This window comes from Sus scrofa, chromosome 12, assembly GCF_000003025.6.
Source record: "Sus scrofa isolate TJ Tabasco breed Duroc chromosome 12, Sscrofa11.1, whole genome shotgun sequence".
In the NCBI taxonomy this organism is placed as follows: domain Eukaryota; kingdom Metazoa; phylum Chordata; class Mammalia; order Artiodactyla; family Suidae; genus Sus; species Sus scrofa.
This window is the reverse complement of record NC_010454.4, coordinates 3,484,818-3,512,189: the sequence shown is the minus strand read 5'-3', so window position 1 is coordinate 3,512,189 and position 27,372 is coordinate 3,484,818. Positions and strand designations below refer to the sequence as shown.

The window sequence follows — 27,372 nt, the reverse complement described above, 5'->3', positions numbered from 1 at the left end:
GGTCCTGTCCCTGCCCCCCACCTGTGTTCCCACGAGCTGTGCCATCTGTGATGGCACAGATGACAACTCTGAATTATATCGTCCTTGGTCTGCACCCTTGATGCCAAGCTTCATGAGGACAGGGATTGACTGTCATGTCTACCATCATACCCCAGCCCTCAGCACTATGCCTGGGACAGAACAGGAGCTGATGGATGTCTGGCTGGCTGGATAGGTGGCTGGTTGGTGGGTGGATAGACAGGTGGATGGATGAGTGTATGTGGGTGTATGGGTGATGGATGGGTGGATGGATGATGGATGGATGGATGATGGATGGATGGATGATGGATGGATGGGTGGATGGATGATGGATGGTGATGGATGGATGGATGGGTGGATGATGGATGGATGGATGGATGGATGGATGGATGATGGATGGATGGATGGATGGATGGTGGATGGATGATGGATGGGTGGATGGATGGATGGATGGATGATGGTGGGTGGATGATGGATGGATGGATGGATGGATGGATGGATGATGGATGGGTGGATGATGGATGGGTGGATGGATGGATGGATGGGTGGATGGGTGGATGATGGATGGGTGGATGGATGATGGATGGGTGGATGGGTGGGTGGATGGATGGGATGGGTGGATGATGGATGGTGGATGGATGGATGATGGGTGGATGGGTGGTGGATGATGGATGGGTGGATGGTGGTGTGGATGACGGATGGATGGATGGATAATGGATGGATGCATGGATGATGGGTGGGTGGATGATGGATGATGGATGGGTGGATGGATGGATGGATGGGTGGATGGATGGATGAATGGATGATGGGTGGATGGATGATGGATGGGTGGATGGGTGGGTGGTGGATGGATGGATGAATGGATGATGGGTGGGTGGATGATGGATGGGTGGATGGATGGATGGATGGGTGGATGGGTGGGTGGATGATGGATGGGTCGATGGTGGGTGGGTGAGTGGATGGATCAATCTGGAAGAAACTGAGTGCCACAGGAAAACACAAAGATGAACAGGACTCAGCCTGTACCTCAGGCAGATTCTAACAGAGGAGAAAGACAGGCTTAAATAACTTCAGTGAAAGGCAGAAAACCATGGTTCAGGAGACTAACGGGGAGTAGGCGATGCTGGCAGACGTGTGTGGTAACGAAGCTGTGCCTAATGGCTTGCTGGCCTCTGCCCCCTTGCCCGCCCCCGGCCGTGTGCTGTGCTATGAACCTCCTCCTAACTTTAGACCGGATCTCTCTCCGTCTCCAACATTTCTGAGAGCGCTCACAGGTTAATCGCTTCACTTTTCCATGTAACCATTTTGCAGTTTAACAGGCTAATTTAGTGGGACCTTCTGGCCACCCGGGCAGAGGGAGAGGAAGAGGATCTGGAACAGAGACCAAGTAATTTTTGATCCAGTCAAGTCACTCCATGGGGCCACTCACCTTCCCAAGCAGTGACCTGACCATGACACCAGCCCAGCACAGAGCCTCCTGGGGGTGGGGGCTGCCGGTCCCTCTGGCTGCGGACACCCGTCATTTGAGGCCATACTGGTGACTTGCACCAGGCACTGGAAACCCAGAAAAACTGCCCTGAATATACCCTGAGCTCGGGTGGCGGTGGGGGGCAGAATTTTCTGCTTTCCAGGCCAGTGTGGCACTCCGCCCTTCACAGTGGCCGCAGAAACAAGCCAAAGGGCAAGCTGAACAAAAGAGCCGCTGAGGGACAGGGGGGACAGGAGATTCCGGGGGGGATGCCAGGCTCCCATTTGCAGCCCCTCCGGCTGCGTCAGCCGGGAAGGCCCACGGGTCCTTAGAGGGTTGGCAGGACGGCAAAACGTGCACGTGGGCAGCACAGTGGGCACGCGTCAGCACGTTGTCCTGATTCAAAGACGCCCAAGGCTGCTCGCCACAAGGCTCACCCTTGCGGCGGGGGAATTGAGGGGGTTGCAGGATCCAGCTCATCCCGCAGAAACAAGCTGCATACACCCCTTGCACAAAGGTGTCCCTCGAGGGGGGCGGGGCTCGGACACACTGAGAGGAGGGCCGTCTCATGACCACGACTCATCACCAGGCTTCCCGGGTTAAAGGGCAAGGTCGTTTCCAGGACACCCGCAGCCCTCCCGCCTCCTGAAAGCCGGTGGGCTCTCGAAGGCCCTCCCAGGTGGGCGTCTCCTCACCGCGACCATGGCCTGGATCTTCAGGCCGGCGTCCTTGACCGCGGTGTAGCGCTTGTTGAGATGGGCCGTCCTCCCATCCAGGTCTAGCAGGGCCTCCTTCTTGTTGTCCTTCCTCTCAAACATCGGGTTGGCCGACCAGTCCTGGAAGGACAACAGGAGCGGGAGCGAAGCATTTGGAGAGGAGGCTTCCGGTCCCACCCCCTGGCGACACGCCCTATGGTGTGAGTGTCCCGTCCCGGCTGGCCTCGCAGAGGCCGAGGGGCTGCTGAGGACTGCTGGCGAGAGAGCCTCGGGTGATTTAACTCCGGACCAACGAGAGCCTCAGGGTTGTGGGGGCACACAGAGCCCCTGGGCATCTCCCCTCGTCCCATCCGGCCCAGTGGGAGCCCCTCTTGGGGAAGAAGCATCTGGGACCCTCTTGTGGGGGAACCACAGGAGCTAGGGGCGGGGGGACACAGCAGCCAGGTCCAGGACAGAAAGCGACATGAGAGAAGGCGCCTGGGGACTGGGGAAACGCTGCTGATTTCGGACCGAAAGCATGTTATGAACTTAGGGGATGTTAAAAGCAGATGCCCATCTGGACGCACCCTGGTGAAGTGTCTGAAGCCTGAAGATGCCCAAGGACCCTGCCCGCCTCTGGACAGAGAGAAGAGGGCAGCAGAGGACAGCCACGTGGTTGTCAGCTTCCTTAACGTCGAGGCTATAAGACGGGGTGGCTACAGGCTGAGCCATGTCCCCACCCCCCATTTTTACATCAAAGCCATAACCTCCAACACCTCGGGGCCGGACTGCGCTTGGAGAGTCTGAGGAGTGGGTAGGTCAGAGGGAGGTCGCTAGGGTGGGCACTGGTGTCCCCGTAAGGAGAAGAGACTGGGACACAGACGCGGAGGGACGGCCACGTGAGGGCATGGGGACAAGACGGCTATCCACACTCGAGGAGGGGCCTCAGGAGACACCAACCCCGCCCCGTGATCTCCAACTTCTAGCCTGTGGGCTTAGAAACGTCTACACTTGAAGCTGCCTGCTCTCCGCTACTTTGTTACAGCAGCCCGAGCAGACCAACGGAGGGACGCTTCTAGACTTTTGGAAGAAAAAGACCATATCAAAAAAATCCTTTACTTGGAGGAGTTCCCGTCGTGGCTCAGTGGTTAACGAATCCGACTAGGAACCATGAAGTTGAGGGTTTGATCCTTGACCTCGCTCAGTGGGTTAAGGATCCAGCGTTGCCCTGAGCTGTGGTGTAGGCCACAGACGCAGCTCGGATCTGGTGTTGCTGTGGCTCTGGCATAGGCCGGTGCCTACAGCTCTGATTAGACCCCTAGCCTGGGCACCTCCATATGCCACAGGAGCAGCCCCAGAAAAGGCAAAAAGACCAAAAAAAAAAAAGAAAAAAAAATCCTTTACTTGGAGAAGACAGCTACAAGTGAGATCCAAAGAAAGATAATTTTGGACAAGCAAAGACACAGAAAGTAGGGCATCGATGCACCCCTTTCTTAGGCAACTACCTGAGGAAAGAGTCTGATTAAATGAAAATTGAATTGTGAAAATGGGGCGAGCAATGGCTTTTTTTCGCCTACAATTGACGGAGTTAAATCTAAGCGGAGGGTGATGCAATGTCAGCTCTAACGCAGGAAAGCCTTCCAGGCTGTGATGAGCCATTCGGGCTGGATAAGCCAAAGGAGCCTGGAGGTAGAAGAGACGTGAACGTCAGCCCCGGCCAGGGGCAGGTGTCTGCAGACTCAGACCCTCCGCAGCGAGCACGTTCCTGGGGGGCTCGGCCCAGCCTCCCCACCCTTGTTCCCGGAGCCCACGCCCTGGCTGAGCTGGAGAGAGTCACATGGAGCGGAACTCTGCAGAGCGACCTGGGGGTTTTCTGCTTTGGGGGCTGCCTGCCTGACGTGGTCATCTCCCCTTTGGTCCAGAGCCTCAAACAGCAGGGGCCCGCGTTGCCCCGGGCGCTTTGCAGGAGCACCCCCTGGCCCCCACCTGCTGCGTGCCTGCAGGCGGCTACTTACCATCATGGCCTGGGAAATTGCCTCCACGTTTTGCTTTGCTTTTTGTATCCTGTTCTGCAAGTTGTGTAAGATTTCTCTCATCTCTTGAATATAATCAAACACACCTAGAATAGAAGCACAATTCTGGTGTAAACACGCCCTGTTACAAGACAGCCCTCGGCTGGCACGTCCACTCTCGGGGGCCTGAAGCAGAAGAAGTCGTGGCGAGCCCCTCGCGAAACGTGCGGCTGAGGAGCAATGTACGTCGTGGCCCCTTGTCCCCGGCAGGCGGACCGCGCATTCCAGATGCCAGGCAGGCTGGACACCCCCACCCCCTGCCCCCGTGCCCTCTCGCCCACGCTCAGCCCGAGGGGCAATGAGCGCTGCCTTGGTACCTTCGCTGTTCCAGAACAGGGTCCTTTCAGCATCCAGTAACTGGACATCGATTGCTTCCAATTCCGACTTTATCAGTGGAAATTCTACATCCATCATTGTGGTCTTTATCTGCAAAAACAAAGGCCATGGTTTCAGGGACTTTGTTCCGAATCCAAGCAGATTCAAAACTGTCTCATGGTACAGGGCACCCTCCCACCCGGGTGGCAGGGATGGAAACTGGCGCAGCCACTATGGACAACAGCATGGAGGCGCCTCAGAAAACTAAAAACAGAGCGGCCTTATGATCTTGCAATCCCACTCCTGGGCCTGTATCCGGAGAAAACTGTGATTCAAAAAGATACGTGCACCCCCTTGGAGTTCCCACTGTGGTTCAATGGGTTAAGAACCCGACATAGTGTCCATGAGGATGTGGGTTCGATCCCTGGCCTCGCTCAGTGGGTTAAGATCTGGCATTGGGAGTTCCCGTCGTGGCACAGTGGTTAACGAATCCGACTAGGAACCATGAGGTTGCGGGTTCGGTCCCTGCCCTTGCTCAGTGGGTTAACGGTCCGGTGTTGCCGTGAGCTGTGGTGTAGGTTGCAGACGTGGCTCGGATCCTGCGTTGCTGTGGCTCTGGCGTAGGCCGGTGGCTACAGCTCCGATTCAACCCCTGGCCTGGGAACCTCCATATGCCGCGGGAGCGGCCCAAGAAATAGCAACAACAACAACAAAAGACAGAAAAAAAAAAAAAAAGATCTGGCATTGCGGCAAACTGCAGTGTAGGATGCAGATGCAGCTTGAATCCCGTGTTGCTGTGGCTGTGGCATAGGACAGCAGCCATGGCTCTGATTTTATCCCTAGCCCAGGAACTTCCATATGCCACAAGTGCAGCCTTAAAAAAAAAATAGAGAGACTTTTCTTGGAAAAAAAAAAAAGATACACGTACCCCTATGTTCTCAGCAGCACTATTTACAATAGCTAGGACATGGAAGCAACCTAAATGTCCATCGACAGATGAATGACAGATGAATGGATAAAGCAGATGTGGTATATACACAATGGAATACTACTCAGCCATAAAAAAGAATGAAAGGATGCTACTTGCAGCAACATGGATGGACCTAGAGATGATCATACTAAGTAAAGCGAGACAGCAAAGACGAATATCATATGATATTACTTACAAGCGGAAACTAAAAAAGCAAGAAACAAAACCAAAGGAACTTGTTTACAAAATAGACCCACAGACAACAGAAAACAAATTTATGGTTATGAAAGGGGAAAATGGGGGAAGGATAAATTAGGAGCTTGGGATTAACAGATATAATCTGCTATGTACAAAATAGAGAAACAACAAGGCCACTAAACTCCATATTTTGTGACAGCTTATAACTGAAAAGAATCTGAAGACTAATTCATATGTGGGCGTATAACTGAATCACGCCATGTCCATCTGACACTAACCCGACTTGTAAATCAACTAACTACACATCCATTTAAGAAAATCTCACGGTCTCATGGGAAGGTGTGTAACTCAACACCAACCAAACCAATTATACTTAGTGCTGTTTAATACGTAAATCAAAGTTCAGGAGATTCCAACTTTTAAAATTACCTTTGATCACCAAGGACTTATGTACACGCTTAACCCCTAATCACCCATGTCATGGGGTGGAAAGAGAAGGACATTTGCGAATGCTGAGGCAACGCATATATACCAGGAAACTTTGAAAATGTAGCTCAGGAGTTCCCACTGTGGCTCTGCAGAAATAAACCCAGCTAGGATCCAAGAGGATGACGGTTCGATCCCTGGCCTTATTCAGGGGATGGGGGACCCGGCAGTGCCGGGGCTGTGGCTGTGGCCAGCAGCTGTAGCTCCGATGAGACCCCTCGCCTGGGAACCTCCCTGTGCCGCGGGTGCGGCCCTCGAAAGACAATAAACAAACAAATAAATGGACATTAGATGCTGTTTGCCTTTCACGACAACCCTTCACATACACTTGGTGCTCTAAGGGGCGCCGCCCCCCCATCCCCCATGTCCTCCTTTTCAGAGAATGAGCTCTTAGAAGAGGGTATAGTGGGAGCAGGGAAATAAGGCTCGAGGGCTACGACCAGTGGGAACCAGACAGAAGTAAGCGAAGGCGTCTTCGGAATCATAACGCGCGACTCTGTGAGACACCGATCCCGCTTCTGAGCTTGGACATTAAGCAAGTACACGCGGGACCCAGACAGCCGCGGACGTTAGCAGGCCTCTGTGCCGGCGGTAACGAGATCCATCCGATACGCCCAGCTTATGACTTTCCAATCGCCGGGGGTACAAATCCACGTCCTTAGGGGATTTTCCCAGACTCCCCAGAGGGTTTTTTTTTGTTGTTGTTGTTGTTTTGTCTTTTTGCCTTTTCTAGGGCCGCACCCGCGGCATATGGAGGTTCCCAGGCTAGGGGTCCAATCAGAGCTGTAGCCGCCGGCCTACACCAGAGCCTCAGCAACGCAGGATCCGAGCTACATCTGCAACCTACACCACGGCTCAGGGCAACGCCGGATCCTTAACCCAGTGAGCAAGGCCAGGGAACGAACCCGCAACCTCATGGTTCCTAGTCGGATTCGTTCACCACTGCGCCACAACGGGAACTCCCCAGCAGGTTCCTTAAAGCACCGCACACGGGCTCACCTCGCTCAGGCATTAACGACAGAAACGATGTTAAGAATAAAAAACACATCTGAGGGACCTGGGGGGTCTCCAGAGAGGGCAGGTGGCATCAGTAAGAAGCCACGGCAGGCGCTCAGCTCCTGCACTGACTCTCCCACCCCCCGGACTCGGCCAACGTTTTTATTAGCGGAACAGCGGCGTTCACGGTTGAAGCTAACCGGCTTCCCTGGCGTGTGCTGGGTGGCGTTTGTTTGGAAATTCAGAGGCGGGTGATCAAGTTTCTGTTTTTAGTCCAAATAATCTTTGTTGGATTTCTTTTCTTTTCTTTTGTCTTTTTGTCCTTTATAGGGCTGCTCCCTCAGCATATGGAGGTTCCCAGGCTAGGGGTCGAATCGGAGCTACAGCTGCCGGCCTACACCAGGGCCACAGCAACGCCAGATCCGAGCCGCATCTGCAACCTATACCACAGCTCATGGCAATGCTGGACCCTTAACCCACTGAGCAAGGCCAAGGATCGAACCCGCAACCTCATGGTTCCTCGTCGGATTTGTTTCCGCTGTGCCACGATGAGAACTCTGGATTTCTTTCTTTCTGATTGTATCATTATAAAAACAATCTTTTGCGCTGACAGTAACCCCTGAGTATTTCTCCATGCACCTACATCTCTAAAGGTGCCCACCTCTCCTGCCCCCACTTTTTTTTAAATGGCCGCACTGCAGCAGATGGAAGTTTCTGGGCCAGGGACTGAATCCAAGCTGCAGCTGCAACCTATGCTGCAGCTGTGGCAACATGGGATCCTTAACCCACGGCGCCAGGCTGGGGATCGAACCTGTGCCTCCACAGACACCCAAGCCACTGCAGTTGGATTCTTAACCCACTGTGCCACAGCGGGAACTCTGAAGCTGCCACGTTTTCCAAATACCACGGCTGGGAGGCAGGTGTTCCAGGGAAGGGATGGACACGGCGTACTTGGAGCCCAGAGGTACTTGGTTCTGGGGAAGGTGAACTTGAGGAAAGCACTTAAGGCGGGCCCTGGGGCTTCCCGGTTCAATAAGTGAGTCACTTAAAATTTTATCTTAAAAATGACATTAGTGAAAAGACACTTCCTCTTAGCTTATCTGGAACACGCATCAGGCTACTTTCCAGCGCACTCTAGTTGGTGGAATAGAGTTACAGGAACGGGTCTGTGGTGGGGTTTTGGTAAAGGTGTCGAGGCGGGACAGGCGGAGTGCTGTTTTTGACAAGTCTACTGATGGCGTGAGCCGGCGGGCTGCACGTAGGAGGAGGTTACAGGAGTGGACGAGAGCAGCAGGCCCCCCACTGTCTCCCAGGCCTTACTCAGAACCTTTTTATAATTTTTAAAAAATCTTTGGTCCTTTTGTCTTTTAGGGCCACACCCGCGGCACATGGAGGTTCCCAGGCTAGGGGTCCAATCAGAGCTGTAGCTGCCCGCCTACACCACAGCCACAGCAACACGGGATCCGAGCCGCGTCTGTGACCTACACCACAGCCCACAGCAATGCAGGATCCTTAACCCACTGAACGAGGCCGGGGATCAAACCTGCATCCTCATGGATGCCAGTCGGGTTTGCTAACTGCTGAGCCACGTTGGGAACTCTGGGCTCGGAATCTTTTGATAGTCTAGCCCTTCTCTTGCTTGGCATGGAATGCCCGGGCTTGGTCAGATCTGCCACCATCCGCTACCCGAGGCATCCGGGAAGCCGGCAATGATGACACAAACACCCTTGGGACTCCCGATATTACCCTTCCTCTCTCCCAGGTGTGTGGCGCGGCTGTGCTTCAGGCAACGCTGACTCAGGCCGCACTCAGCAAGGGGGCTGGGGAGGGGCAGGACAGGACACCCCAGATGGAGGCGGGCCTTTAGGTCAAGGCCCCTACAAGACAGGCAGGGGAGGCAACAGAGGCGTGGCCCCCCGTCCCCCAGGGAAGGGGCCTCCCATCAGGGATTCAGAAGTGCGCAGGCCTCTCCTGGACAGACTGAGTGGCAAAACCCAGGAACAGAGAGATCCCAGCTTCCAAAGAGCTGCTCCCTTTGGGATCAAGTTGGCTGCAGGAAACAGGAGGCCAGGAAAGCTGGCTCAGCGGTGTGGGCTGTGCCAGTGGAGCTGCGGGGGCTGGCCCTGCAAAGCCCAGGTCGGGGCTCCCCCGTGTCCTTGGGGCCTGTCTGCTCGCCTGCCCCACGTCCTTCTGCTGCTCGGGTGTCTCCGCTCCCCGGAGACTCCAGTGTGACTGAGGCTGGGCCTCGCTTCCCGATTCTCAGGGTTCAAGGAGAGTGCATCTCGTCGGCCCTTTAGGACCGGGCGTCTGCGGTTGGCTCAACAACGGCCCCCAGAGGTGTCCACGTCCTAACCCCCAGGACCTGTGACTGTGTCACCTCACACTTGGCACAACAGAATTTGCGGATGTGACTCAGTCCAGGACCCTGGCATCTGGTGGCCCCATGTACTTGCGAGGTCCTCGTAAGAGAGCGCGGAGGTTGGCCTGCTGTGACCTCAAGGGCGGGTGACATGGCCTCGGCCCAGGAACGCGGGCACCTCCGGAAGGTGGAAAAGGTCAGGACAGAGCTTCTCCCCAGAGAGTGGCCCCCTGCACCTTCGAATACGAAGCTGTACTCGGCGCTTCTGCTCCACGTGGAGCTCGTACACCGGCGCTTGTTCCAAATGAAACAGCGCGACCCCCCGCTCACCTCGTTGTACCAGCCGACGATGAGTTCCAAGTTGCCCACGAACTTGCGGAAGGTCTCGTGCTGCGAGAACAGGGTCTCGGCACTGCTGGGGACCTCTTTTTGTTGCTGGAAGTTTAAGTACTTGACCTCTCTCAGCACCGCCACCAACTAAGGGGGACAGAGAGGATGGGAGCGGTCAGGGTGGGGGGACGTCAGTGGCACAGCACTTGGCTGCACAGGGGAGGCTCTGTCCCTGGCACACAGGTGGGGGTCTGTCCCTGGATGCTCCTGCAGCCAGAGTTGGGTGTGGTGCCACAGCTGAGGGAGGCGTGGCCGGGGCGGGCTCTGCTGGCAGGATCAGGACTTCTGCTCCCTGCTGGCCCGTCCTGATGCCAGCACAGCGATGGCATCACCCTAGCTCCCCAGGTTTTTGGAGGAACACTCAGCCCCATGTGGTCTCTGTGCTCCTGGCCTGGCCCTCTCCCCAGTCCCTTGGCATGCAGCATTAGAGGGACCCTTGAAGAACCCAGACCAGATCAGGGCCCCCTGCAGTGGCTGCCGCCTCACCCAGAACGAGACCTTGGCCCTTCTGTGGTCCATGAGGCCCTCCGAGCTCCATCCTCCTCCGCCCTCTGCTCACCTCCTCTCCCCCCACCTCCCCTGCGCTCCCTCCACCCGGCCCCACTGGCCCCCATGCTGCTCCCACAGCACCCGGCCACGTCCCTTACCCCCTGGGGGTCTCTGCTCACATCCCCAACTGCAACCTGCCGCCTTCCTGCAGCCCCATCCGTGCCCCCCGACCTGCCCTTCCCCTTTGCTGGGGCACCGACCGCCACCTCCTCACGCATTAGAGGTAGGAGCGCTCTGTGCTGCTGGTTCGACGGTCCCTCCTCCCCGCCCCCGCCCCTCCCCTGCCCACTCCTCTCATCTCTGCATCTCTCTCTCTCCCTATAGGAGGGAAGCTCCAGAAGGAGGGCCTTGTGGGTTCACTAATTTATCCCAAGCACCTGCACAAAGTAAGTGCTCAGAAGACACTTGCTGAAGGACAGCGTGAGTTTTGGTCAAAGAGATGGTTTTAGAAGAAATGTCACATGTGGCTTCCCTGCCTCCTGGCACCACCGCCTGGATCCGAGCAGGGAAGACGCTTCCTTGTAGGGCAGGTGCTTGTAGGGCTTCAGGCTGCCTCAGACCCTGTCCTTGTACACGGCCAACTACCCGGGTTTGGGCCCTGGATGGGGTGAATTTCTTCCAGCTTGCCCGACTTGACTAGAGCCTGCTAACTTTTTTTTTTTTCCTTAATTCTCAAATTGACACTTCCTCTTGGAATCCATGAAAGGCACACCAGCTTTTTCTTTTCTTTTTTGTCTGGAGGTTCCCAGCCTAGGGGTCGAGTCAGAGCTGTAGCCACCAGTCTATACCACAGCCACAGCCACAGCCACGCCAGATCCAAGCCGCATCTGCGACCTACACTGCAGCTCATAGCAATGTTGGATCCTTAATCCACTGAGCAAGGCCAGGGATGGAACCTGCAACCTCATGGTTCCTAGTCAGATTCGTTAACCACTGTGCCACGATGGGAATGCCCAGCCCAGCTTTAAAGTAGCATACTCATTCGAGCTTTGTTCGAGATGCTATGATTTTATCTCGTATCTTAAATATATCTTGGGCGTAGTTTTTTTTTGGCTGCACCTAAGGCACATGGAATTCCCGGGTCAGGGATCGAACCCACAGCACAGCTGCGACCTGCACTACAGCAACACCGGATCCTTAACCCACTGTGCCACAAAGGAACTTCCTATCCTGGACATACTTAATAAAGCTTTAGCTGAACATGACATAAACGCCAGCCCACAAGCCCCGTGCTACCCCTCAGAGAAGCCCAGGTCCCGGGGCAGCCTTCCGATGCTGTGGCCAGAGCACCCACCGCTTTGCTGAAGTTGACGTGGATGAGGCTGGTGACAGGGTCCCGCTGGATCAGGGGCTGCCCCAGGTTGAAGTGGCAGTCCTGGTCCACCCCTGCCACCCACTGCTGGTAGATCCTCTCGCGGTAGTTTCTCAGCAGCTCCATCATCTCGTCGTACTTCTGGTAGATCAGCTTGGCCTCCTCGCTGGACATGACCCTGGAATCAGAGTTGGGAGGAGGGTTGGGACCCCAAGAGGGTCTCCCTGGGGGCCTCTCCAGCCCCGCAGCCACCAGCCCAGAAAGCCAAAGGACAACCCTTGCAATGCTGGTCCCGAATGGCCAGGACTTGACTCATAGCTCCCAGCTTCCCTCAGCCGGCGCCTCCCTTCCAACTTAGGACCAACCAGAGAGAACCAGAGATGCTTAAACACAAACGACAGCCTCCACCCAGGAGCCAGGAGCCAGCAGCCCCCGCCGTCCACCTGCCTTCCAGCTTCTGCCAAAAGCAAGTGCCAGTGGCTGACTCCCTGCCCTGGCCAGTGCCAGGGAAGTCGCCTTTGCTGGTCCTATTTGGGTGTCTTTGTCCTTTATACTGACACCACCTGCTGAGAAGGCACCCAGAGCAGGGGGCCGCACGGACAGGGTCTCTCCTAGAACCATGCCTGGGAAGGAAAGGCTCGGCCGATGTGAAGGGTGGACCTGCCTCGGAGGTGGGACAGACACCCACGCCCATTCCCCACCCCTGCAGCTGGGGAGCGGCTGTCTGCCTGGTGCCTGCCGGGCGCCCGCACTCACGGATGCTCAATGTGCTTGAGGTCCCTCATGGGGGCCTCCAGCCTCTCCTGCAGCTCCAGGCTCCACTTGAGCTGCCCGGCCACGGGGGGCATATTTTTGTGGATGGGGGGATGTTCCCATCGGCCGAGGCCGCCATCTGGGCGTCGTACAGGGCCTTGGTGTTGTCCAGCTCCGCGTCGAACAGCTCCAGCATGACCGAGTACCTGGGCACCACCTCGGCGAGGATCAGAGGCCGTTCCAGGAGGCCCCCGCACATGTGCAGGAGCTGCGGAGACACGAGACGCACCTTCGCGGGGGGCCCACCCCCAGCGGCGTGGCTGCGGACGCCGTGCAGGCGGCCACCCTTCAGGACAGGAAGACACGGGCCCTTGAGACAAAGATGCTTCCTCTGGGCAGCAGGTGGCTCGCCGGACCCCTGTGGACTCTTGCTGACATGAGCCGAGTCCCTGCGTATGAGCTTATAAACCAACAGGACCAACGAGGTCCGAGGTCTAGAAAAATATATTCCAGGCCCAGGAGAAATCAGGGTTTGGGCAAAGAAGATTCTGACGGTTGAAAGATACCATTTTAAAAGTTAGGGGAAAAGACTCCCTCAAAACCAAAAACCTGCCATGATACGGCACTTGCGGAATGAGAGCTTACGCTACACCCTGACGGAGAAACGTCTCGGTCGTGAGAATTCTTCCTCTTAGGAAGGGCACTGACCCTCGAGGGCCTGCCTGGGGCAGAACACCACCCCCAGGTTCCCTAAACCACTAAGCTCACCCCATGCTGGGTGTGGGCGGGCGTCCTGGGGGTGCCCTGGGACTGCCAGGAACTTACGAGGCATTTCTTCTCTCACAGCCTGGGGACAGCAAGTCCACAGTCAAGGGTGACTGGGGGGGTGGGTGCTGGCTCCCGCTGAAGGCCCCAGGGAGAGCCCGGCCCAGGCCCTCCCAGAGTCCCTGGGGGGTGCCGGCTGTGCTCCCCGTGCCTCCGGTGTCACGTGACCATCCTCCCCGTGTCCAGCTCTGTGTCTCTTCTTACACAGACGCCAGACACTCGGGGTTAGAGGCCCACACCCCAGCAGCGGGACCTCGGCTTCCATCTCAGTTACGTCTGCCAAGACCTCATTTCCAATCATTCACAGGCGCCGGGTCAGGACCTCAGCATCTCTCTCGAGAGGACACAGTTCGGCCCACCCACAAAGGGCCGCGTGTTTGGCCTGGAGCTGACCGGGTGAAGGCGGCAGTGGGGACGGGGCCCAGACCTCACACAGGTGCTCAGCGCGGGAAAGTTGAGCCCTGGGGATTTGAAGGAATCACCGGCGGTGATGGCAGGGTTCACGCATAGGCTGAGCCTCCAGAGAGCGGGGACAGCCTGGGTCCCCAGCCATGTGTCACTTCCAGGTTCCGTCCACCTGGGAGCCCTGACCTGGGAGGACAGTGCACGTTTCTGAGCGCGGTCACCACGCCCAAGCACCTTGCAAGCAGCGAGCGTAACACCCTCGTGGTCTGCGGATGCCACACTGGCCATCACTCAAAAAATGAAAAGCTTCGTGGAAGAGAGTAAGACAGAATCATCTGGGTGTTTCCCTTAGGGTCTGGCTGGAATCAGGGGGGTGGCTCAGATAAAGATCCCTGTAGGGGTTCCCATTGTGGCTCAGTGGAAACCAATCCAACTAGGAGCCACGAGGTTGGGGGTTGAATCCCTGGCCTCGCTCAGTGGGTTAAGGATCCGGCGTTGTCATGAGCTACGGTGTAAGTCACAGACACAGCTCGGGTCCCATGTTGCTGTGGCTGTGGTGTAGACCAGTGGCTACAGCTCCAATTAGACCCCTAGCTTGGGAACCTCCATATGCCACAGGTGCGACCCTAAAAAGACAAAAAAAAAAAAATCCCTCCACTGTGGTGACCACGCGCTGGGGACTGTGCAGTGGGTGGGTGGGGGGGTTACTGCAACCTGGAGGGAGGGGACGAGGGGAAGGGGTAAGAGATGCCCGAGGCTCTCTCCCTCCATCCCTCGCATCTCTTGCCGGGCCCAGCCCATGGGGGGTGCAGAAGATTCCCAGAGGAAAAGGGGATTAATCAGGGCTCAACAACCCCTATGGAGAAGAGTGTGGAGGTACCTTAGAAAACTATACACAGAACCAGAACGTGACCCAGCAATCCCACTCTTGGGCATCTATCTGCACAAAACTTTCCCTGAAAAAGACACGTGCACCCTCATGTTCACTGCAGCTCTATGCACAACAGCCCAGACATGGAAACAACCCAAATGTCCACCAGCAGATGACTGGATTAAGAAGATGTGGTACATATAGACAATGGAATACTACTCAGCCATAAAAAGAACAAAATAGTGCCATTTGCAGCAACTTGGATGGAACTAGAGACTCTCGTATTGAGTGAAGCAAGTCAGAAAGAGAAAGACAAATACCATATGGTTTCACTTATATCTGGAGTCTAATATACGGCACAAAGGAACCTTTCCACAGAGAAGAAAATCACGGATATGGAGAACAGACTTTGGTTGCCAAGGGGGAGGAGGAGGGACTGGGGGGGACTGGGAATCTGGGGTCAGTAGATGCAAACTATTGCCTTCGGACTGGATAAGCAATGGGATCCTGCTGTGTAGCACCGGGAGCTACGTCTGGTCACTTGCGATGGAGCCTGATAATGTGAGAAAAAAGAATGTATACATGTATGTGTGACGGGGTCACCTCGCTGTGCAGCAAAAAATTGACAGAACACTGTACATCAGCTATAATGGGAAAAATAGAAATTATTAAAAAAAAAATCAGGGCTCAGACCACACAATGCCACTTTCTCTGAGGTACGTGGCGGGGGCCCTTGGTGCCCGGAAGGGCTGGACCAGAGTCCCAGAACTGCCCCGGTTTTCAGTGTGAAAAACGGGACCAAGATCCCTAAAAACGGCCTTTGGGGGAAAGACAGGAATCACGGCTACAGAGGAAGGAGGAGAGAGATTCGGGTCACAGAAAGCCAGGCGGGGCAGCCACCGCCTCAGGAAGATGCTGCTGTAACTCGAATGTCCTTTCTCAGCACCGCCTTCGGGGGGGCTCCCGACTTAGGGGTCACCAGAGCCGTTTCTCTGAAGACTGGCACCTGACCAGTGGAAAAACACATTGCTCTTGCTGGCGGGTGACCCTCTTGACACCGTCCTTCCCTTTCCTCTTTATTTCACATTTACCTGGTGTTTCTGTTTGTCTGTCTGTCTGTTTGCCTCTGGCTTCTGGGAAGGAGGTTAATTTCATTCTCTGCCAGGAGACGATAATGTGGAAAACTGCTCTAGAACTTTCCTGGCTGCGGGGCAATCACTGCCAGTGAGAGAGCATCCAGGCAGCTTGGGAGCATGCAGGGAATCAAGGGGGCGGGGGGCACGAGGCGGGGAGGGAGGGGACCCCAAGGGCCTGTCCCAGTTAGAGCACAGGGCAGCCAAATGGGAAGAAAGGCTTCTCAGGTAGGGAGACGAAGAGGAGCAGATGGGAGACGGCTCATCAGAGTTTTCTCTCTCACGTTCTGATCCAGCACAGAGTTCAGGGTTAGAAAAAGACCTTGAGGAGCACGGAAGCGGATTTAGGCCACGATTTAGGAGTGGGATGTGCCCCACGAACACACCCGGGGGTAGACTGAGCTGCTGCGGTGGGCTTCAGCCCTGCAGGCGCCCCCACCCGCACCCCCTGGGTTCCTCCCGGGCCAGCTCCTCCCCTCCGAGTGGGGACCTGGTCTCTTCATGGCCAGGGAACAGGCATCTTGCTTTGGATCCACCAGCCCAACCCTTCGCCACCGCTGGAAAACAGCACAACGGGACACCCTGCTGGCAGGAGGTCTGGGGGCACTGCTCCCCCAGTTCCACCCCCATGGGGGGGGGCAAGAGGGACGAACCACCTGGCACCCTGCTCCATTAGCTCCAGCATCGTCTTTACTCTGGAGACTCCGCCACAGAGCAGGCGCTGGTGCGATCAAGCGATCAAGAGCTGGCTGGAAACTCGACCCTTTGTCCTTGGGTAGCCTGGGGTCTTCGTGCTAATGGCTCTTGGCCCCAGTTCTGCCTAAGGTCTGCCTGGGCCTGAGCGGGGTGCTGAGAGCCCCACTCCCCCCGGCCCAGGGCCTGTTCCCTCCAACTGTGTGCTGGGCTCAGTTCCGAGTCAACCCAAGCCAAGTTCCTGCCCTCAGGGAGTTTACGTCCTAGTTGGGAAGATGACAAACACACAGAAATCAATACACCACAGATGCCAAGGAGGGCTGAGCGCCAAGAAGAGAAACCCAGCAGGTCAGTGGCTGTAACAGTGAGGGGAAGGGGACGGCTGGTGCCTAGAGGAGGAGGTGAGAGAGGCCTCTGCAAGGAGCAGGTAGCGTGAGGCAGCCACAGAGGAGGGAACAGCACGGGGGCACTGCATGAATTTGCATTCATTGATATTTTGCCTGGAGCACCTACTCCATCCAAAATACATCATTACATTTGCAGAGCTCCAAATTCCCAAGCATCTGCATTGAAAAAAAAGAATCAAAAGGCCAAAGGAACATCCTGGCAATGGCAGGAGAGAGATCTCATGCTCAGGGGTGGTGGGCTTCCTGAGCCCCCAGCTCAGCCCCAGGAAGCCCAGCCCTAGCATCCTCTGGAAGGGTGGCCACCCCCTGGGCTGCCCAAACCAATGGCGTTCTCGGTCGGCCACAGCAGCCCAGTGGGTCAAGGGGTCCTGTGAGCAGCCAAGCTCAGAGCTGGTCTGGAGCCCTGGTGTCCCTACTTACTGACCAGCCATGTGACCTTGCGCAGGCTTCTGGAGCTGTCTTAGCTGGTCCAATGGGGCGGACAGTGTCGGTGAGTTTAGCCAAGAACTTGGGTTTTGAGCGCATTAAATGAGATAATACGGGAATGACCGGACCTCTCCTCCAGGCACTGCATTACCTGCAGCAACCCAGAGGTTTGCAGAGGAAGAGGGGGGGACAGCTCTGACCTGCAGAGGGCCGTGAGTGACAAACACGCACGGAAGCAGGCGGAGAAATAAACACTCTGCCGGAGCACACACACCACATATTCACCTAAATCCCTAATACCCATTCTCCGGATGAGCTGTCGCCACATAGGCCACATCCCGCCAAGATCACCCTCTCAATCGCTGGGGCAAAGCAGGGCACAGAAGTGCATGAAGAATGCTGGGCTGAGACAGTAAGGAGTGGTGAGGCCTGGGGCAAACTGGACCACTGATCTGTCTATACTGGGTGACAGCTGTTCCCTGGCAGCCACTGGTTACCGTGAAGGATGGTGTGGCCAGATCGACTTCTCCAAGAGAGGGTGAAAACCCGGATTTTTATGTGCACTTTCGCAATTTTTCAATGTTGGTGACCAATGCAAAATTTCCGAACAGTGCCACGTGGGAAGAGGCACATCTAGAGAGACAGCGTGAATGGGTGCTGCCCGAGGTGGGGAACGACTGGGGTGATGGAGAAGGTCTGAAGCTGACTGTGGATGGGGTGCAGCTCTCGGTGCCCCACGCACGGAAGCCACTTAACTGCTCTCTTTAAATGGGTGGGCTGTGCACCCAGCGAACGATGCCTCAAAAGCACCACGTGAGCCAGAAGTCCACCAGCGGGCGCTGGAGCCCAAGCCATCTGTTTCTGACCCTGGAAAGTCCAAAAATCATCTTAGCTACTTCCGAGCCCTGCTACTTAGAGGAGGGAGGATGCAGGTTTACTCTGTTCATCATGTTTTTCTGAGCTTGCTGTGTCAATCAGCTGGCTTCCCTGGCGGCAATTTGTCACGGCAGCAACAGAAAGGTGACACATAGGCTGATGCCGTGAAACTTCTGATCACCACACAGACTCTGTTCTCACCCACACCCACTTATTTAGGCCCCCCACCACCACCCCGACAGCTCGGCAAGGGTCCTGGTTTGCCTGGGATCGGGGGCGGGGGGGGGGTGTCTCTGCAATGCTGGACTTTCCCTTTCAAAACCGGACAGTCCTGGGACTAGCGGGGTGAGCTGTGCCCTGGGAACCAGGTCTCCGCCTACGGATAGGACGTGCTTGGTATTGGGTGACTGCCTGCAAGTTGGCGACCTGGCCTGTTGGCCCTGCGTGTCAGCTGCCTCGTGAGCTGAGAGCGGGAAGATCCAGGGGCCTGTCTCCACGCCCCCCCACTATGCCCACTACCCACGGATCCTCCGGAAGGGGGGCACCCACCAGCAGTGGGGAGAGTGTCTAGCCCCTCACCATCCCAGCCGGCCTGGTCCGTGACAAGGCACCTTTGCTGTTTTACCTGGCACTTTCCTGATTATTTGCAAGGCCAAACCGACAGCCACTATGTATGGCCATTTGCATTTCTCTCTCAAGTTGATATTCTCTGGGGGTTTTCCTGCTTTTCTGTGAGCCATTTTAAAAAATGTTTTCATAGCATCCTTTTTTTTTTTTTCCTAATGGCAAAGGACGACTCACTTTACGCTTGCAACTTGGAAATTGTAGAAAATACACGACAGACAGACCCATGTCAGCCGTCACCCCGAGACAAGGCTGGGACCTGGGACCCTCTGCTTGCGGCTGGACAAGCATTTTCTTGAGCCACAAAATACAAAGCAGGTACAGACATGGGAAAGAATTGCCTTGCACGCGCGGTTGGGGCAGGTTATGGACAAGATACACAACGACCAAAACACCCAACTGCTGCTTCTGAAGAGCCAGAAGCCAAAACACCAGGGTTCTGGGAGCCAAGCAGGTCCTGTGCATCCCCGCCCCCCAAGGGGGTGGGCAGACCACCTAAGCCACGCCTACCCTCACCCCACATTCGAACCGCTTGCCCCGCCTCGGGGAGGGAGCAAGGGAGCCGCTACTCCTCTTCACTCTCTCCTGCCGCAGCAGGAGCCCCAGAAAAGTCTTGTGTGAATTTCTCGGGCGGCCTCATCAATGTCTACGGATCAAGGAAGGCCAAGAACCCTGGCCAGTAACAACCCCACCACCTAGAGACGGCTCCTCGAAAGGGTTCTGTGTTTGCTTCTTGGGTCTCAAATACTGAAGAAAGCAGACATTTGGCTCGGCAGCTGCAAATGGGGATGCGTCTTATGTTTACAGCAGCTCTGCCTCGCGTTAACTTTTGCTCCATGCAAGGAGTGGGGGAGCTGAATCAAATAAGGATACAGGAAGCACCGCGTGAACCCGTAAGATAACCACCCCATGCTCACTTTCTTCTCTTCCTGGAAGATGTGGCAGTAAGACCCCCCGGATGCCAGTCAAGGGGCTGCCTGCCAACTCGGGCTAAGGCACCGAGAAAGGGCCCGCGCTTTCTGGGCCCAGCTCTCCATCTACAGAGGACGCTGCCAGATGGGACCAGCCCTGCAATCGTTCCAGGCATCGCTGCGCGGCCTGACGGATTCTCCGTCAACACGGAACCCCAGCCACACGTACCCTGGCACAGGACTCAATAGAACTGCAGTCATCGAACCCTTGGCAAAAGATAGTGGCCAGCCTCCTGTCCAGGTCTTGAATTTTGGTCTCAAAGTCAGCGTAATCATCATCGAAACTCTGAAAGTGAATTCAAACACCAACCGGGTAATCGGCATGAAAAGCAGGGGGCGGGCACCCCCCCCCAGGATTGGGGTTACATCTGGGCTGGGCAAGCTCAGGGGCGTGGGGGCTGCTCCACGGGCAGAGGTTTCGTGCCATCTTTAAGAAAAGCCTTGGGGTCTTCTGCCCCTCGTGCTCACCCCCACGGTGCCTCCCCACTCTTGGGGTGTTTGTCGTCAATCCCACCAAGGCCCCCCGCTCACCGAATCTCCGGGGTCCAAGGGGTCATATTTGCAGTCGGCAAAAACCTTCACCAGCTCAAAGACCTCCTCGTAGATCTGGGTGACCTGGCTGCCCAGGATGCTGCCCCTCACGCCCCCGAGCTCGATCTTCTCCAGCTTCAGAAACTCAATGGCTGTTTTATAAAGATTCTGGCGGAGGAAACCCCAGCACGCCTCGTCAGTCCACCTTCCTAACGAGGCCCAGAGCTGGAGTGACTCTTCCAGCTCTGACCCCGGCAGGGAGGGGGAGGGGGCTGGATGCCCAGGGTCCCACGACAGCCTGGAGCATTGGTGTCACTCTGTCTACTGGCCCTACTGTCCTCTAAAGCTGGTTCTGGAACACAGGGGAAAAGACATCTCTGAGCTGTGAAAGTGGAGGAGGAGGGGGAGGGGGAGGGGAGGGAGGAGGCGGCAGTCTCGCCAAAGGATGCCTCGAAATCCGTCACCCGCTTCCGGGGGTCCCCACTTCCTTGGCCGTGGGAGGACCCCGGTGGAAAGGCATGCAGTGCTTCCCGATGGCCTCACACACCGGACCCCCGACAGCTGCTCGTGTGTAGGTCCCCCTCCGTGGCCGCCTGGGTCTACCTCGCCAACCCCTGAGAGCCCGCCCAACCATTTCTGCCCGCAGTGGTTCCTTCCCTTCCAGAACCCCCAGCGCTCCCCGCACCATTTGGGTGTTTAACCCCACTCAGTCCGACCGAGTCATCCAACGCCTCTGTGCGTACCTCTTATTTCCCCATCGAGCCCCTGGAGGCTCCCTGCAGGGCCCGGTGCCGTAGAGACAGAAGCCCCCCAGGCCGGTGCCAGGCTTGGTGCCATTTCCCCCGAGTGTCTGCCTGGTGGCTGGCAAACGTGTGCTCGGGAAGTGGAGGAGGGAGGGGCCCCGGCGCTGAGATGGGAGACGGGGGTTGAGCTCTAACCCAACGAACCAGTGGAGGCCAACAGCACGACCCCACCCTGAGCTCTGGGCTCGTGTGTCCACGGAGCAGGGCGCGGCTGCCCCCCCAAAGCCCGTCTTCCCCAGAAGCTTCTTCCTCACTCGGGACTGATAATGTGGGGACCAAAGGCTAGGTGGCCACACACTCGGCCGGAACCTCAGGGTCTTAGGCTGGAAGCCCTCACTTCAAGCCCCTCAGGGCCACCCTGTGACGGAGACCTGGGGTCCTCGCGGGCCCCGCTCTGCCTCCCAGAGGGTGTGGGCGAGACCCAGACGGGCCTTCCTGGAACCGCTGCTGATGCCGCCACCATGAAATCACCGCCCAGCGGTCACGGAGGAGCCCTCTCTGTTTTACATGGTGGGACTATGAGCACAGGTGGTGTTCCCTAAAGACCGTACAGAAGATGACAGAACAGAAAGGGACGCTTCCTTGCCCTGCTCGTGCCTTCAGCCCCCGCCTCTTTTCCCCAGAGCAAACTGTTTGGAGCCGCTTTGAAATCTCAGTTTGCTGTGTTTCATTATGTATCCAAACCAGTCCTGCTGGCCTCTTCCTTTCTGCTTAGTCCCACCAACTCCCCCCTTGGCCTCCAGGCTTCCTGACCCCGGCCATGCAATGGGTCATGAACCTGCTCAGAGACAGAAGGCAGGGGGAAGGGCAAAAGCAACCGGAACAGGTGCAGATGCCCCGTTTCCCCGCCACACAGACATTTGGGTGGGACTTCTAACTCCCGACTGGGAGCCGACGTGAAGGCCGGAAGACACAGCTCTCCTGAGATGTGGGCAGCTGGGGAGGGGCGGGGGGAGGCGAGCCAAACGTCACTCTTACCTCGATGGTCTGGACACGATGGAAGAAGGAATTGATCCTGGAAAAGGCAAGAGAAGAAGGGAATTCCCAAGGCACCGGCTCCTTGTCCTTTGAGGGGAGAGAGAGACAGAGGGGGGTTGGGGGCCGCATGGCCTCTGACACGTCCGTGTGGCCCAGCGGGGGGGCCACCCACCCCCCTCCCCCTCGCCCCCATTCGCTCCCTGCAAACCCAGCCGCACCTTGAAGAAAAGCTTCATGTTCGCGCAGCAGAAGTCATAGGCCCGGTACAGCTCCTTCAAGACGCTCACGGACAGAGAGATGCCGCTCAGAACCTCCTCGATTTCGCCCTGCAGGCCTTTCAGCACCTCCTCGGGGCTCAGGAAGGTCCGCGTCTGGGCCAAAGGGAGATGTTCCCTAAGTTGGGACGAGCTGCCGCAGTGACGTCCAGGCGCGCTGTCTGCAATCGCTGGGCGGCTTAGACCAACCCGCCCGGGGCCCCAGCTGCTGCTCTGGCACATCCGCTGCCCCTCTGGCTCGGGTCACAGCCTGTCTGCCCACCGCTGGGCCGTTTTTGGGAAGCCTAAGCCGCTTCCCTCTCTGGCCCCCTCACCCCGTGCTAAAGGCTGCAGCACAACCAGCTCTGGTGGCAGACAGCTAGGGTCCCTCTAAGGGGCTGAGAAGCACAGTCCTGCTACAGCTGCAGGATCCTGGCCACTGGGACCTTCTGGGCCTGCCTGCAGACAGGGCTGCCACTGTGCTTCTAACACATGCAGCAGTGGCCCAGGGTGGCAAGGCTGCATCTCAGGCCCTGGTGGCCGGCGCACAGGTGCTTGTGAAGCGGAAGATGAAGGGGCATCCGCGCCGAGGCAGGAGGCCGCTTGGTGAGGCGCACACAAACCCTGCCAAGACCACGGCTGCGTCTTGGGGTGCTGGGACGCGGAGGAGGAGTAGCCCCGCCTTCCTTCCTCCCTCCTTGCAGCACTGGGCAGGTCGGGCTGGCACTGCCCAGGTCTTGGGAGAAGGCTGGGTGGCCACCCAGAGGGCCCAGCCTTCGCCGGAAGCCTGCAAATCCCCGTGTCAACATCTTTGCCTGTGTTTAAGCTGCTGGGGGTGCCGGCGGGAAGAGGGGACCGGAGCAGCGGGAAGGGGAGGGCGGCCGAGGCCCGGTGGGGCTACCGTCTCGATGAGCTGGTTGCAGAACTCCTGCAGGATGACAATGACCCTGGAGGGCGTGTTGTAGTGCTCGGAGGTGGCCCAGATGAAGCAGACGGTGTCCAGCACTTTGGCGATGAAGGTCGGGAGCTAGGAGGGACGGGCCGGGCGGGCGCTTGGCGGCAGCGTCTCGGCTCTCCCCGCCCCGCAGCTCCAGGAGCGCCCCCCACCCCCACCCCCACCCCGTGGAAGGAAGAGGCGCTCCCTAGGTCCTCGCATCCAACCACAGCCAGGAAGCCCCCGGTCCCTGCTCCCCCCAAGGCTCAGCCCGGCCCCTGCCCAGTGACCGTTCTCTTGCCAACACACCATCGTGAAGTCGGCCTGCTCCGTCTCCTCCAGCAAGATTTGCAGAGGCTTCAGGTACAGCACGATATCGTGGGCTTCCTTCAGGCCTGCCCGGAACGAGAACAGGGGCTCAGCCACACGGGGGCAGAACCTGGCCCCCGCCCCCGACGGCCGGAAATGGTGACGGGCAGCTCTGTGTGTCTACAGACACCTGCTCCTCAGGAAATGGGTCTTCCTCCAAAGGAAGCCTCTAGGAAACCGCTGATGGGGAAGACGTACGCCCTCAGGGTGGGCGAGGGGCCCCGCCAGCCTCTCCGATAGGAGTTCTCCTCTTGAGGGCGGGGCCTCCTAGGGCACCTGCTCACCTTCAGTGACGTTCGTATATACGTTTTGCAGAGCTGGCCAGTAGCAGCTTTTGGCTTTTTCCAGGATCTCGACTATTTTATTCACTTTGGGCCTGTTGAGCTGAGAGGGGGAGGAGGAGGAAGACGTCAGCCTTTCAACAGAGCCTGGCGGCTGGAGCTGAGGGATTCAGGTGGGCCCCCGGGTCCCCTCGGGGAAGGCCGGGTGCTCAGGACTCCAGCGGGCGTCACCTGCTCGTGGATGCACTTGAGGTTTATCAGCCGGGCGTCCCAGAACTCAAACTCGACGCGGGGCAGCGGGTGCAGCCCATCCAGCAGGGCCTGGGCTGAGTCTTTGCTCAGCACGTCCCGGATCTGGTGGGACCAGTCGATGACAATGGTCTCGATGGCGTGGAGCAGCGAGTTGTCCAGGGAGGAGGGGATCCTGCAGGGCAGGCGGGAGACGTGCTCAGCCGGACGCTGCTGTTCTCCCAGCTCCACCCGCTCTGGACGGAGAACCCCCTCACACCCCCACCGCCACCGAGGCTCTCGGCCACGACAGACCCTGGGGCAACGCTGGCTGTTGCCAGGGATGCTGGTGCCCCTAAGAAAGAGGGGGACGAGCTCTGAGAAAAAATCCACGTTCACCATGGCCCCTCGGGCATCTGACGGGGTCACCCCGAGGCGTGGGCTGGGTTGTGGATGACCCGCCCCTACAACAGGCACCCCAGGAGCAGCACCCCGCCGACAGGCTAAGGGAACATGGTGTCACTGCAGCCACTCTGAGAGCCACCCATGCCAGGCGGTCGCAAATAGTGCTCAGGGAGGTACAAGGGGACGCTTCAGAGCCTTCGTGCTTCCCGGGGCCTCTGGTTCGCCATGGGCTCTATTTAGAGGCACACACAGCACCTGTGAAGATGCCTGCCACGCCCATCACTGGCCCTCGGTACCCACGTCCTAAAGCTGGGTATTATCCCCTTTCCTGGCCATGGGACCAGTCACAGTGGGACACCTTTTGCATGTCATGTGATGCTGGGCTCAGTCCACATGTGTGATGGAGGCGGGGCTGGAGCCCAGGTATTCAGTGCCTCGTCCCATTCTGTCCTAGGTCCTCTGACCTCAGGCTTGGCACCCAAAGGCGCCTTCCTGCACCCGTTTCACCAGCTCCGGCAAGACACTTCTCCCTGCCCCCACCTCTCCATGGACTCCAGCGTGCCGTCCAGGCTGCCCAGGTGCTCCGGGACGGGCAGCAGGGTCTTGCCCTTGATCTTGCCGCCCATCACAAACATCTCGTTCTTCAGCTTGTGGACCTGCTTCACCAGGTCCTCCGAGACCACACGGGGCCAGCCGCTCAGATTCTCGCTCTGGTTTAACAGCGAGTCGAGAACCTGGAAAGAGAGGCTTCTGAGGCTCTGCCGGAGCCTGTCTCCACCGGGCGACACCCAGGAGGAGCATCGAGCCCTCAGCCTGAGCCCGTCTCTGCAGGAGGAGGCGGGGCCGGCTGCGGTGCCAAGACAGTGACAGCAGCCCAGCCCCCGTGCCCGTGCAGGGGCAAAGCCATCTCCGGGAAGGGAGACCCTTTGCCACAACGGCACACGCGCTGCTCTGCCTGGGGGTGCTGTTACGGGTGGGCTTGTGTCCCCCCATTTAAACGTGGGAGTCCTGACCCCTAGCACCCCAGGCTGTGACTGTATTCGGAAAAGCGCCTTGCAGCAGGTGACTGAGTTAAAATGAGGTGATTGAGGTGAGTCCTAACCCAACAGAACCACTGTCCTTTACAAAAAGAGGACAGGACGCCACGCACAGGGGGAGAGCCCTGTGAAGGCCCAAGGCCATGTGAGGCAGGCCGTCTACACTCTAAGAAGCGAGGCCTCGGAAGGAACCAGCCCTGCCCACACCTTGATCTGGGACCTGCAGCCTCCAGACTATGGTGCTTCGTTTGGGTGGCCCCAGCCGGGAATGATAAATGCCCTGTACTCCAGCTCTAGGCTGGCCACGCCAGCTGCCTCCAGACCCCAGGGGAGGCGGGCCCGGGTCCTGGCTGTGCCCCCCCCCCCCCCGTGGCCCAAGTTAAGTCAAGGGAGGGAGCACGCCCCCATCTCACGGACGAGAGCACCATGAGCAGGAAAGCTAAGTTCCTGAAACCCTGGCTGCTCCGACTGCCCGGAGGGGGCGACACCTGCCTCGCCTGCCGATGGCGAGTCAGGGGAGGAGGCAGATGGCGGAGACACACATAAAACACCACCTGTTTTTTTCCTTTCTTTACTCAATCTCAGAATTGGGAATTCCATCTACTGGAGCACGAATGGCCCCCACCCTCCGAGGCTACGGGGGGGACGTCCCCAGTGCAGCACGGAGGTGCCAGCGATTTCAGAGAGGACAGGCCGTGGCCAGGGCATCCCAGCCTGCAGGTGCCCAGCATCCCCTGGAGGTCTTGATGGAAAGTGTGTCTGTCTCCACGGACCGGGCAGCTGGCCTGAGCCTTTGCATGTCTAACCCGCTTCCAGGCCTGGGGACCCCCTCTGAGGAGCAGGGCTCTCGGCCGCTCACGGAAAGTAGGAGAAATAGGTGACCCGCCCCCTGAGCCCTCGCCCTGCCCCAGGGCGGCCTGGATGCACCCACCTCCTCCACGACGGCGATGAGCTGGTCCACGGGCGCGGGGCCGATGTCCCCGTAGACCAGACGGTCCTTGTAGTTGTCCTTGCTGATGCTGTCGGGTCTCTTCTTGATGAAGTACAGCCCTTTGGACTTGAGGGAGGCGGGGAAGCCCAGGCAGGGCGAGATCGTGCCGGCGGGGCTCAGCGCCAGCACCAGAACCAGGACGTCCGGCTTCTCGAAGAATTCGGTGAGCAAACCCATGTTCTCTTCCACTGAGACCATTTTATGCCACTTGTCTGGCTTGAACTTGAGGAAGACGGACGCGACGCCCTCCAGATACTCTAATCTCACGTCTGGGGTTATTGTCATGTTGACCTTCTGGGACCCTGTGATGCGACGGAGACACGGGACAGAGACACGGGTGCAGCCCAGGCTCCTGGGGAGACCTCCCGCCCGTCCTGGGGACCATCTGAAACCTCTCTTCTAACCAACAGAAAAAGAAAAGGGGTGAGTGACTACACCGTTTCCAGCTCTGGGGGCGGGGGTGGGGGTAGGTGAGGGACCGGGGGGCCGGTGTCCATCTGCTCTGGCGGACAGCTGCCCCCTGCCCCATGTCGGGTGACACCATGGAGCAGGCGACATGGCAAGAATGATGCGTGCGCTACCTGGGACCATGTGGTGAGCAGGCTGGGAAGGGAGAGATGAGGGCTGGGAACAGGGAAGGGTCACAGCCAGAGTCAGGAGGTGACTGGGGGGCAAAGGCCAAGTGGGGCCGCAGAAGGGTCAGGTTGAAGGGTCCCAGGAAGGTGACATCCCACCCCCAGGATAGGCGC

At 57.8% G+C, this 27,372-nt stretch overlaps 1 protein-coding gene across 1 annotated transcript in view; it reads right to left on the bottom strand.

Moving 5' to 3' along the window:
• Window positions 1-27,024, bottom strand: part of DNAH17 (dynein axonemal heavy chain 17) — a 105,160-nt gene extending 78,136 nt beyond the window's left edge. Inside the window, 17 exon segments of the mRNA XM_021066525.1 lie at window positions 2,182-2,322; window positions 4,197-4,300; window positions 4,571-4,679; window positions 9,908-10,054; window positions 11,811-12,006; window positions 12,585-12,690; window positions 12,693-12,849; window positions 19,982-20,098; window positions 20,344-20,511; window positions 22,125-22,211; window positions 22,343-22,495; window positions 23,280-23,405; window positions 23,622-23,707; window positions 23,966-24,065; window positions 24,194-24,386; window positions 25,136-25,329; window positions 26,564-27,024. Of these exon segments, the coding sequence (XP_020922184.1) occupies window positions 2,182-2,322; window positions 4,197-4,300; window positions 4,571-4,679; window positions 9,908-10,054; window positions 11,811-12,006; window positions 12,585-12,690; window positions 12,693-12,849; window positions 19,982-20,098; window positions 20,344-20,511; window positions 22,125-22,211; window positions 22,343-22,495; window positions 23,280-23,405; window positions 23,622-23,707; window positions 23,966-24,065; window positions 24,194-24,386; window positions 25,136-25,329; window positions 26,564-26,908 (2,529 nt within the window). The 5' untranslated portion in view covers window positions 26,909-27,024.